The following is a 12,720-nucleotide window of genomic DNA, read 5'->3' as shown; positions in this document are numbered from 1 at the left end:
TAGTGCCTCCAGGGTAAACCTAGTCTGAAAAACAAAATTAGATGGCCCCTCCAGAAAGAGCCTTGAAAAGTCTGACACTGGGAACATTTTTGCTGCTATGGTATCAGTATATGCCTGAGACCACTGAAGACTTCACAGCAGAAGGATGCTTGTCAGCTCACCTCTCCACGTGTGATTCCAGAGGCAGAGAAGGCCATGGCAACGCACACCACTGGAGGTAAGTTACACCATCTTCCCCTGTACATGATGGGATTTATTTCTGCTCTTAAATCAAGGGCTCCTTAACAGCAATGTTACCTTCTTTTATAAGTCAGGTAAAGAAAAGGCTTAACCTCCTGAAGCAAAAGGAAAACAGTTTAGGATGGTCCTATCCATACCTCTAAGAACTGGAAGGAAAAGACTCAGTTGTCATGGTCCCCTCTAAGCAGACAGCTTTGGCCATTTGCACAGCAGCTCCAACACAGACCTCTAAGCTACAGACAACCCAAAGGGAATCGGGGACAGCCTTTCTCATCCTCCTGCTTCGCGTCCTCATTCTGGATGCCTAGCCACCTGGCACTTATTTTGGGGTAGGACAGAGCCAAGAAGAATCAGAGAATAGTGGGGACAGCCGATATAACTTGATAACTGCCTAAGGACAAACAATCTAAGTATATAAGCTGGGTAATCATATAGTAAATGCTCATGGGTCTATTTCACATAACTGGCTGGAGCCCATGAAAAAAATCCTTTGATGTCAAATTAACCACAGTCTCACGGCTCTAGGGTAGCTGCAGGGAGACATTTCAGATAAAGGACACACACTAAAACTAAGCATTTTTTTAAAAACTTTTTTCTATGTTAAGAAACAGAGTAGGACTCATTTAGTTACCCCCATTCTGGAAACTAGGGGAAATATCACTAAGCATCAATGTCAAGAATAACTGAAGTGCCTTCAAAGAGCACAGATGCATGTGTAACACGGGGTTTGGTGTGAGGGAAGAGGAGTCGGGAAACAAACAGCAGCGCCTGAACCGCGAACTCCGTCTGCTAAGCAGTGATGACCAGATCCACCCCTTCTTGGGCCCTGGAGTATGTGGAAGGTTTTTGTTGACTAAGAGTGAGCCCTCCCTTTGTATATGAAGTTGTAACTCCTGTCCACTTGGTAAGACATGCTGCATTAAACCATACAGGTGCCCTCTCTCAGACTCCCGTACATTTGCAAGGCAGTCAGCACAACCAGCCAACCGATACACAGCTGAGAAAGCTGCCTGGCCCAGGCCCATAATCTGGCATCGCTTTCTAAACCAAACTCAGCTCCTTTCTCCTCGGATCTCTATTATAAAAATGCGAAGTCGTATTACTCCACAGCTCTGGTGCAACAGGGCTTTCTGATTTCATGTATCTTAAGAAATGAAGAGTGTAGAATAAAGAGCAGAGTAAGTGTTTCTTAGGCTAAGGAAGCAGTTTTCCCCTAGATGGTACCAGACCCCCTAAATATTCTCGGTGCGTTGCAGCAGACTGTGACAAGCCTGCTCATCCCTCTGCTGGGCCACTGTGGGGAATGGACTGGGCTCGGACACACAGCAGCAGCTCCCAGCCGTTTTCAGAATCAGATGCCAGCCTTCTCCAGCCAGTAAGGTCAAGCCTGAGAAGTGTCCTGAGAGGTGGCCTACTATCATGGTCAACACCTGGGCCCAAATCCTGCCTCTGCTCCAATGTGCTATATGAACTCAGACGAGTCATTAACTTCTCTGGGCTGCAGTTGTTTCGTCTCTTAAATGGGAGAGAATAAGAGATGTTATAAGAATGGTGGAAGACAACTTCTGAAGAACTCCTGGTACAGTCAAATTAGTCTAGCATGTATTCATTTTTTAAATGTTTCACTTGGAAATGATTTCAAACTTATACATGCAAGAATGAGAATAGTACATAGAACACCCATGTAACCTTTACCCAGATCCGCCTATTGTTAAATATTTGCCCCATCTGCTTTATCACTTGCTTTCTTTCATGTGCACTTTTTCTCACATACAAACACATACTCTCCCACATTCACACTTGCCACACACATATTCAGATACACACACATATTGTCCTTCGTTGGGTTTTTGTGAGGTGTTCTGTTTGAAAACAAGAAGGAAGTATTGGAGGGTGGAAGGTTCAAGATGAAGAGAAAGCAAAGGGGCCTTGCTCCTGGGTGATGGCTCTGTAGCTCGGCTCCCTTCTCCCTACCTCACTGCAAACAGCAAGCACCAAGTGTTCTGCTTTTGAGATGAACTATTACATGGACAGGGACCAGAAAAAGTACGTGATACAGAAGATAGGTGATTACTCTTGTCTTTTTCTTTAAACAACAAAAACCACAAAAAACAACCACAAAGCATTTATATGAACCATGGAAACAGCTTTATTATACAGAATCATTTTTATAATATGTTATAATGGGATTTTTACCTTATGAAGTTGGGAAGTAACTGGGAAAGAAAGGTTCCACATAAGCATATGGTTATTAGAACATTCAAGAATTCTATACAGACTCTGGTTGGTAAGAGAGGTAAGGAGGTAAGAGCTGCCCATAACCCTCTCGGGAGGGTTAGGTAACCAGTATGAAGCAGGCCAGGCAATTCTCCATGATACCAAGTCCCTAGATGGGCTTTATCTCGAGTTCAAGTCCCCGCTATTCCCCTTACTGGGCACATGCTTGTCTCAGAAAGGCACTATCATGTATCACAATGACTCCAGTCCCAGGTGATGTAAAGCTAGCAGAGGGAGACATGCTCAGGTACAGCGTCGCGAGGGTCGGGGGAGGTATGCCCCAGGGTTTCCCTACGTGGAGGACTAAGTTGTCATCATGATGGAATGCCACCTGCACCTACCCACCATAGGAATGCACCACCCACACTTATCCCCAGGTGCTCTTTTGGGTTCCACATAGTCACACCTAAGAAAGAAACCCTTTTCTATAAGCTCCATCTTAAGGAGTATCTCCCCGATATGGCCCCAAGCTCAGGAACCATGACCATGACCCCACAGAAGCGGGAAAACCCTCCCTGCCTCCTGGGTCCTAACTGTCCCTGGCTAGCTTCTCCTTCTACATGGAAATTGCGTAGCTCAAACCAGTTGGAAACACTCAAAAGGCACCACCATATCACACATATCAGGTAATAACCACCACTTTCCAACTAGCTACCCCAAGTGGATAGTCACTTATAGGGTGCTAAAGGAACAGACGGAATTCTTTGCAGATCATTTTCCTTTCCAATTCTCCAATTTGGTCAATGAAACAAATGAATTTTTGTTCCTGGAATACAGATATACAAGCAGAAGGGAAACAAAGGCTGGGCATGTGCTGGGCAGGCAGCAGAGGATGGCAGCTGGGGAGGAAATTCACAATGGATTGTCCAGACTATGTGGAAAGAGCCCTGGGATCAGAAGCAAAAGGGCTTTCTAGTCACATGGTCCTGGGCAAGTCACTTCCTTTCTGGGCCTCAGTTGCCTTATCTGAAAAAACTACTAAATGCCAGTGGCACCTGCAGGACCGTCGCGTGAATGAATGAGAAACATTCAAGAGCACCTACGGTGACCAAAGTGCTAAACAAATGGAACACACTGTCAAAATCTACGATCTATACTCTCAACTTCCCTGAAAAATACAGATGAAAGTGGGGGCCTTCCAGAGTTGGGATTCACAGAAGCAGCTGTTTTGTCTTCTCCTGTGAACACAGAGCTCCCCAGGATTACGGTTCTAATGAGGTGCTGCTCTTAGCATAAAGATGTGCGCACATCCCATGGATGTGACTCACATTGTCCTCCTCGCCCCAATCTCTGAATCCAGACTACATAACACTGTGAAAGCTCTCTGGTTGCATCCCCTCTGTCATGCCAAATGTTATCCACCTCCGCCCTCCACCCCAGTGTGTATGTCATATCTGATGGGCGTGAGTTACAAAGACAATCCCAAACAGGGGCTGTGCGGCAGGTTTTCAGCCAGCTTGCAGGTGTGGGGCAGGGAGCACACGTGCTATCAGCAGTGGTTCTCTCAAAGCCGTGCGGGTGATCAAACATGCACAGAGCACAGAAAACCCTTAAAGGGAAAGGCAATGTGTGGGGTAGGGAAGAAGAGAAGGGAGGAGGAAGTAAGAGAAACTGCCTTTCTTTCCTCCCAATCACATTTTCACTCTGTTCAAAGTTACCCCAGCAGGGCAGGTTTATAAAACCATTTTGACTAAGCCACCAGGCCCGTGGCTGGCAACTTTAAAGGCAGGGGAAGACAGCCTCCATGGCTGACATTGTTTGTGGCAGCTGATGTAACTACATAGCACCCAGGACTTAGGGAATGATGAGCATCTCTTTCCAGCATTTCCAGCAGTGCTTTGTATCACTGCTTGGATGGTGCCTGGCTTGGGAGGGAGGGCTTCCAGCCTGATCCTACCTAAGAAGCCACCCTAGGGCCAGTCGACCACTCTGCTCCCAGGCCTAGAAAACTCACCGGTTCAGATTTAGTCTTCCTGCCTTCCTTCGCTATACATTCTAGCACTCCTAGGAATTTGGTACAAATCTACCTGGAGTCAAAGGACATCCAGCATTCATCTTGGTCTCCTTGGCCTCCCACCCATATTCACACCTAAGCCTAAGGCCAGGTAGTCTGGCTTTTTAATAAAATCATAACAAAATCCTAAACATTGGCTGTTTCCATGAATTGACCTGTTAACTAACTGCCCAAATCACCTGCTGGCTGTAAATGTGTGGGGAAGAACGCCTACCGGCCTAGCAACGACATCCATGGAAATGCCACGTCTTTGGCACCCACTGGGTTTCAAGCCCAATGACCAGGATGAATAGGAGAACAGTGATTTAGAGAGAGAGAGAAACTAATACTTGGGGGGGCGGGGGGGTATAAGTAGCTGGAGAGGGGTGTTATAAAGGGGCACAGTGTATGGGGACCAGAAATGGCAGAAAGCACTTCAAGGGAGCCTGGGGGAAGTGTGGCTCACTCTCCCCACCCCTGTTGCCTTTCCAGCAACTCAATCCAACAAGTATTTATTGAGCACGACACTCCCCATCTGCCCTGGCCCTCCCTCTGCAGAAACACTCCAATCTGCTCAAGCTGCAGGGTGCGTTCCAATGCACTTGAACTTGAAACATGAGGTGCCTACTTTTTAAAAAGGCAGGCACACGATTTCCAGCATGAGGTAGAAGGAGCTAAAGAGATTTGAGAAAGTTAAGGAACACACACCAACGCCACTTCTGAAAAGGGAGGGAGAGTAAAAACTTAATTTAACCTTAGGGAGAATAACATAATGGCTAATAAAAAAAAAAAAAGCCTATTCAAAACTGAATAATTCTCTAACCCTAACACGTGGGTAATACAGTATTCCTTCATTCTAAGTCTGCTCCAGCTTGAAAATATATTTGACTCACTTGTGGACTTGTTATTTACTTTTAGAGTTGTATGTTTAATCCTACATTTGCCTCTCAAGGAGGTTAGACCTCAGTGCTCTCCTGCACGTTTTCACTTAGGATCAGATGATAAGGGATTCAGGTGGCAGATCTGGTGGTAGACTAGACCTATGCCTGTTAACATTGTTCCCCCTGGAAAAGACACCCACCATTCACAAGCTAGGAAGCACAGGGTCACACACTGCCCATCGTCTAAGAAGCCACATTCGGGCATCTCGGAGAAAAAACCTCCCACCCTGAGCATAGGCTGCTGCTTCAGATCAACCCAAGCCCTCAGAGGAGTCTTCCCAGGCCTCCCCTGACCTCCACCCCTTTTATTAGGGAGCTGGAAACAGAACTGCTAATGTGCAGGCAGGCCTGAGCCCAAGGCGCTCCATCCACCCCCGGTGTCAGCTGTCTGTGGCTCGTGAGTAGGGCAGGGTAAGTGTCTGTACACAGCCCAGATTGCAGTTCCAGGTTCCCCAGGGGCTGAAGTTAAAAGTTTTCCTATTATGAAATACTTTGATAGCATTCTTTTAAGTTCATTAAAGCTACCCTTGATTGGCTATGGTGCACCCACACAGCAAAAGTCAATTGAGGCTTATTCCTTGGGCCTGAGGATAAATATTTAAATGACTGCAAGCTGGGCATTCGGCTTTGGAGTGACCCTGAGGAAAAGTGTGGAGGAGAAAGCAAAGTGCCAGGAAGAGTTTTCAAAACCAGGAGGTTCAGTGGGGACCAGGAGCTGGAGGCCTTCCACCATACAGCTGTTCCCAACAATGGCCCCTTCCTAAGCTCCCCACGACTGGAGAGGAACTGGAGCACAGGTCATTTCTAACTTCAAATATAATCCAAAACTCTTCTCTCTGAGATCAGGATTTGTTTTTGACCAAACAATGTGAATAGATTCGGCTAATGTTTGGTTAATTCATAAACCTGCAAACCAAATAAAGGGAGCCCTCTGGGAAGATTCAATTCAGGCAGAGGTAGAAAGTTGACCAGCTTTCCCACTCATCTTTCCTGTTTCCACTCTTTCCTGCTCCTTCTTCTATCCATCTCTGAGGGAAGTAAAACTCATTAACCCATGAAGAGACTGTCTATTCTCACTAAACTAACTGGCTAGTAGGCGCCCACCTTGGCTCTGAACTGGGAAGGAAACACAAGGTTTTCCCTTCCAGCCCCTTACAAGGGCTCCAAACTGCCTGGGAAATAAGAGTAAGCCCAGAGAAGTCTAGTAAAGCATTGGAGCCAGTGTCACATAGCATTTGATATACGTGGTAGTGTCAATAAGAACTCAAAACCAGACCGGCCCTGGGAACATGTCACACCCTAAAGTCTGAATCCTTTGGCACAAGGCTCTCCATGAGAGCTGTAAGAATCTGGAGGAGGACGCTCAATTTCTGGCAGTTCCAATAAGATCAAGGAATAGTGTGGCCTTGGTGCCCAGCAAGACGCACCAGCAGAAAATGCAGGGAAAGTCTTCTCTGGCTATTAATGCCCAGCAACCACTTTGGCAACACTCATATTGCCACCTAACTATGAAAGTTTTGCAATCCTGCCTCAAATTTCCTAGAGATCTATCTACATCTGGAACGAGAGCGAATGATGTCGTTTTACCACCACACCCCACTGTTCTCACTCCTTCTCCACTGACCTCAAATGGTTTAAAATATCCTAGCTCTGTGTTACATAAGCGGAGAATTCCCCACATATACATAATCTTTTGCTATCAAAATATTGAAGAACAAATGGATCCACACACCTTCAGGTACCAAAGGGATAAAGTAATGAGGCCCTGTGACCCACAAGTTCAAGGATGCCATCGCTGACGATAACATTTAAGAGTCAGATACTTGAGCAGTGCATTTTGCTGACCATGTGCCTCGTGCTAGCAAAGCTGTCAAAAGCAAGTTAGCAGTGCCAGGCTGGGAAGTGCCTGGCCTGGTGTTTAATGCTTCCCTCACTCACAGGGTTCTGAAGGACAACTGTCGCTCTTATAGGATTTTCACTGCACCCCCAAGTGCAGTTAAAGCACGATGGATCTTTGGCATAGAAAAGTTACATTCTGTTCTAATCTCCAGGCTGTTTCTGGCACCAGGGTCCAGAAGGACCATGGTTTGAAGAGGGCTTTCTCTCGGGTCTCATAAGCAACCTCCTTTATGCGGTTCCACACCTATCTAAACACCCATGCCCTAAGACCTAAGTTTTCAAAGCACTGCAAGGAAAGGAGTTTAATAATTACCAATAGCATTTCTTGTAACAATGCTGCCTTATATTCACTGAAAGGACCATCCTGGAGAACCTACTCAACATTTGAAATAAACTCTTCTTATGTCCCTGTGGGGAAGCCAGTATTTTAGGGCAGCCATGACTACTACCAGCTCTCAATGATCTGTTCAGAAAAATAAAAGGCAACAAGAAAAATCCAAAACAGGAGATAAACCTAAAGTAATTTCCATCTTATTTAAAAACGTGTTCACTGCAGTTGTGGGTTGTTAGGTTTTCACGGGGGGGTAGGTGGGGGAGGGGGTGCAAATGTGCCTAACAGTTAAGCTTTTATGTAAGTCCAATTTAATTTATGTCTACTGAACACACGTCACCTTACAACGGTGGGGGTGGGCAGCTTGGATTCACATGTGCTGGTCTTCCATAAAGATTGAGAACTGGGAGCTGATAACCCCTTTTCTTTACCCCTAAAATATGAGTGGGGACACGGACTTAATAGTTTTCTTTACCTCCTTAGGATTTTTTGAGGTATATACTACACACATTTGAAACTGATCTTTACATACGGTAGAAATAATGGTCAGGAACACTGTTTAAGGCTAACTCTTTCTATAAAATGCCATGGAATAAATGTTTTAGTCTTTATGGGCCAAAATGGTCTCTATCACAACTACTCAAGTTTGTCATTGTTGTGCAAAAGCAGCCATAGACAATACCTAAATGACGGGGCATGGCTGTATTCCAATAAAACTTTATTTACAAAAACAGGCAGAGACTTGGATTTAGCCTCTAGTCCCTAATTGCCAACCCCTAGGTTAAGAAGGTTCAGAGGAGGTACAGAGGCAGCATTTGGATTCCCTAGGACCCAGCTGGCCCCAGTGGGGCTTGTCAGATGGAGAAGAATTTGCAAAGCTGAATTAAACATTAGCTTCATTCTAGGGATATGGAGACAAAGACACTAAACAAGATAGGAAGACTAGGACCCAGAACAATTCACCTCCTAGTCCCATTTTGTCCATCATCAGTGGTCCTGGAAGAACATAAACATTGACAGCCTCTAGGACACAAATGAGAATTTAATTAAAGGGACAATTGCATAAGATATTTATCCTGGGTTTCTATTACCCACTAGTGGCTCTTAGTTTTCTTAAGAGTTGACCTTCATTTTTCTCTCTGCTCTCTTCTGCCTTCCACACCCCTAGCTCAGGCCATTCCTCACTTTATGAAGACATCCCTTTTGGATGAATGGCCACAGAAGGTAAATACTGCTCTTTACACCATAACCATTTTATAAAAGGTCTAATATATCTTGTCAAGAACACAACAGGGTGTGTGGTGGAGATAACTGCACAGCACTGAGCACGACATCACTTTCAGATGGGAAACAGAAACAGTGACGACACTTAATTGTTCCTGAAACCCAGTCCCAGCTCACCTGGCCTTTTTAAACAGTTGGGTTTCAGAGCCCTGTTGAGAAAGCTCATTTTAAAAGATGAGGGAATAAAAGTGCAAAGGGAGGCCCTGAAATTCTGAAACCTGCAGTACTGGTTTCAAACCAATATGGGTTTTCTCTTTGAAGCCTGAAAGGCAATGGGCTCTGGCCAACAGTGCTCTCACCTTGGCTAGGTGGAGAGAAGAGTAACAATATAAGCAGCAGCAAACACTTTTATAGGATCTATGTGCCAAGCACTGTTCTAAGCACTTTATTACGTCATTTGATTCTTATGATGTTATTATTCACATTTTACAGATGAGAAAACTGAGGCACAGAAGTTAAGTAACTCCCTCCAAGCCACACAGCTAGTAAATGGCAGAACCTGGATTGGAAACCCAGGCATTCTGGCACCCAAAGCCATTCTCTTAAGGGTTTATGACTGCAAGCCATTTCCTTCTATTATATACGGCCTAGAGGAAACCACTTTTACCACTTCTCAAGGCCAAAGAATGGGTTAAAGTTAACATGTAGAAAACCTGATGTGATCCCAAACCAAAGACCTGATACATTCCCTTAATGTCTGGCTACAGACAAGTCCCCAGACTCAGGACACTCTTTCTTTCCTTTCCTCTCTCCTGAAAATCTATAGATAATCCCACTACACAGGTAAATGCCTTATTAATGCTGCAGGGATATTAACAGGTAGAGAAATAATCCATCAGCCCAATCCCGAACCTAAGCAAGAGACCACCCAACTTGCCCTAAATTCATCAGACAGGTTATGCAGAACTCTAGCTTCCTATGTTTCCCCCAGTATCTCAGGACCCCTTGCCCTACAAAAGGAACAGGCCGCGTAAAGAACCCAGTCATCCAAACCTACACTCATCTTCTTTCCACAGCATCCACCAATGTTTGTCCTTTTAATATAAGTGCTATAGTAGACACAGAATAACTGCTCTTAAAAATATGACTAATAGCTTTCTAGCTACGACACAGGCAGGCTTTCTGTTGATTTCTACTAACAGTGACTAAGATTCTGGTGCTCGCTGTTCTACTAACTTCCCTGGGCTCCAAAGGAGCCTAAACAAAACTAACAGGTTTGTAGTCTTGTGGTTTACTTTACAGCTCACAATAGGCATGAGTTTGTCTGGGCATTGCTTTGCTCTACACCGCCAGATTCTAGACATACTTTTACTAGTTGGTTACCATCTTGCTACCAGATTTGACCGAGTTGCTGCATTCCAAGATGCAATGCTAACATTTACAATGAGGTCCAGATAAACTTGGACTTTCTACTTCAGAGACCCTCTTTATTCCATTCTTACCTAGAAGGCACTGTAGTAGCTATACTTTCGGGAGGGCGATGTACAATAACTAAGCTTAATAATCACGAAAAGCTCAAGAAACTCTGGTTTAGAGAATGTCATTAACCGTTAGATGGCAGGGACCATGCATGACTTTTGTACATTTGGTAGGCTCTGAGACTTTGGAAGTGTGCAGTGATCTTTTCACATCTGGTGTGAATCAAATGCAAGCCTCACTTTCAACTTATTGCCAACCTCTTCATGCAAGTAGGTTCCTTTTCCTATTCCTAAATGCCTGCATTTGGAGGGGGGACCCATCACAGCTTTGATTGTGGTCAGGTAAGCTTACTCCTCCCTAGTTTCCCCATACCCACATCAAGCTGCTATTAAGACACGGTTTTCAGGGCTGTTCAGAAAGTGGAGGTATTTGCTACTGTACTTGATTGTAGCCCTCACTCCACTGCCACGTTGGCTGGCAATGCCCAGGACAAAACGGCCTTGGTGGGGGGAGGAGAAAATGGAAGGGGGCAAACTGCCCAGGTCCTACACACACAAATACACACATACACATACACATACACATACACACACACACACACACGCACGCGCGCACGCACGCGCCGCGAGATGGTTGGAATGAGACAGCCATATTAAGCAAGTTAGTGATCTGGGAACATACAACTTCTGGGACACACCAGGAGGAATGTAGGGGAGCGGAGCGGAGCGTTTATACAGTAGTCAAAACCGTTAAACTAACTTATTCCAACGGCTCAGATGAAATCAGCTCCTGGAGGTGGCATAAAAGGGAAGCGCAGTAAAAGTGGTGAGGAAAGGAACTCCAGAGCTGTAGAGTGGGATGCTGGGACCAAACTCAAGTTGGAGAAGTAACACATGGCTCCACAGGACTCTCCTTCATGCCCCTCCCCCTCCCCGTGCAAACGTCCAGCGCCCACCGGCTCCTCTCTCCAGCGCCAGCCCTGCACAGGGCGCCCCCATCACGCGCCACTCACTCTTTCCTCACACCTCGCTGCCACCCCTGCATTTTCCACTCACCCCCACACCACACTCTGCCCACTTTTCGGTTACGCCCCCAAAGCCAGCCTCCATCTGCCAGGTCCCTCCCTTCAGCTCCGGGCCCCAACTCCCTGCACTGTCCCGGCGATGCACCCCCAGTTCACGCCTCCTCGCTCTCGCTCCCTCCGCCCTCTCAGACTATGCACGACCCCCTTTCTCTTCGCTCGCCCCCATCCACTCTCCCCTCACACTTCTTCCCATACTCCTCCCCCATCACGCGCCCCCCCTCCCCCAACGTCTCCTTCCCGGTGCCCGCTCCAGGCCCAGCTCACCTGCGCGGCCACCCCCGTCCCGGCGCTGGTGCGGCTGCTGCAGCTGGAAGGGGACCGTGGCCCTGAGCGGCTGCAGCCCAGCCCGGGGGGAGCCGGCGGGGGCTGGAGGAGAGCAGCCCCGCCGGAGCCCTCCGGCCCCTCCTCGCCCCGGCCCCCAGGCACCTCCGCCTCTGCCGCCCGCTGCGGCCCCCGCCATCGCCCGCCCGAGTGCCTGCCTCGGCCCCACAGCGAGCCCCAAACAACCCTCCCAACCCCCGTTGCTGCTGCTTATCTGCCCTACGGGGCGGAGACCGGCCCCCTCAAGCTAGAGCTCTCATTGGCCTACGGTTCCCAGACCCCTCCTCCCAACCAATTCACGGCTTGCTCTTCCCTTCCTAGAGGATGACTGGTCAATATGCCTAGCGATCCAACCCAAAACCCCACCTCCATCACACTCATCCCCGCTTTCGCACATCCGAGGGGCCGCTGATTGGTCTGCCCAGAAGAGGGCTGGTTCTCCGGCGCCACCAATGAGAAGACGCATAAAAGGGGTGCGTCACACCCAGTCCCAGGTAGTATGCAAATAAATGTCACGTGACGTCAGGCTGAGTGGGGGCGCGACCAGACGTAAGATGGAATCAAGCATTACTGAAATCGTTATGGGGGGTAGGGAGGAGTGTCAAACTTTCAGCAATTGAGTCCTAGCAGGCACTAAGAAAGCAACAACCTCAAAAAGCATTACTTTTGGTGTAACCTAAAAATATTCGTTTTGAACCCTCAGGATCCCAATGCTGCTTGCAAGCTCCAAAGAGTGCAAATTAATGCAAAGTTTGCACATATTTGCATGCGATTTGCATTATATTCGTGCACTTAATGGCTACCGAGCCTCTTGTGACACCCACATTTGTCTTTCTCCACATTTCCAAGTCCCTACTTGGTGTTGGTCCAACCTAAAAAGAAAAAAAAAAAAAAGAAGAACCTTCTAGCCTTTAAATTAAATTGAGACTGT

At 46.9% G+C, this 12,720-nt stretch overlaps 1 protein-coding gene across 2 annotated transcripts in view; it reads right to left on the bottom strand.

Annotated features, from left to right (window-relative positions):
- Positions 1 to 11,980, bottom strand: part of FAM117A (family with sequence similarity 117 member A) — a 40,777-nt gene extending 28,797 nt beyond the window's left edge. Inside the window, exon 1 of one of the 2 annotated variants that reach the window (XM_074319334.1) lies at positions 11,733 to 11,980. In XM_074319334.1, coding sequence (XP_074175435.1) covers positions 11,733 to 11,928 — 196 coding nt within the window. In that variant the 5' untranslated portion in view covers positions 11,929 to 11,980. The remainder of the gene's footprint in view (positions 1 to 11,732) is intronic. The other variant, XM_074319335.1, reaches the window with a different exon arrangement.
- Positions 11,981 to 12,720: the final 740 nt, after the last annotated feature.

The sequence above is a fragment of the Rhinolophus sinicus genome, linkage group LG15, assembly GCF_036562045.2.
Source record: "Rhinolophus sinicus isolate RSC01 linkage group LG15, ASM3656204v1, whole genome shotgun sequence".
Lineage (NCBI taxonomy): Eukaryota > Metazoa > Chordata > Mammalia > Chiroptera > Rhinolophidae > Rhinolophus > Rhinolophus sinicus.
The sequence above is the reverse complement of the archived record's forward strand: the minus strand, read 5'-3'. Positions and strand labels throughout refer to the sequence as shown.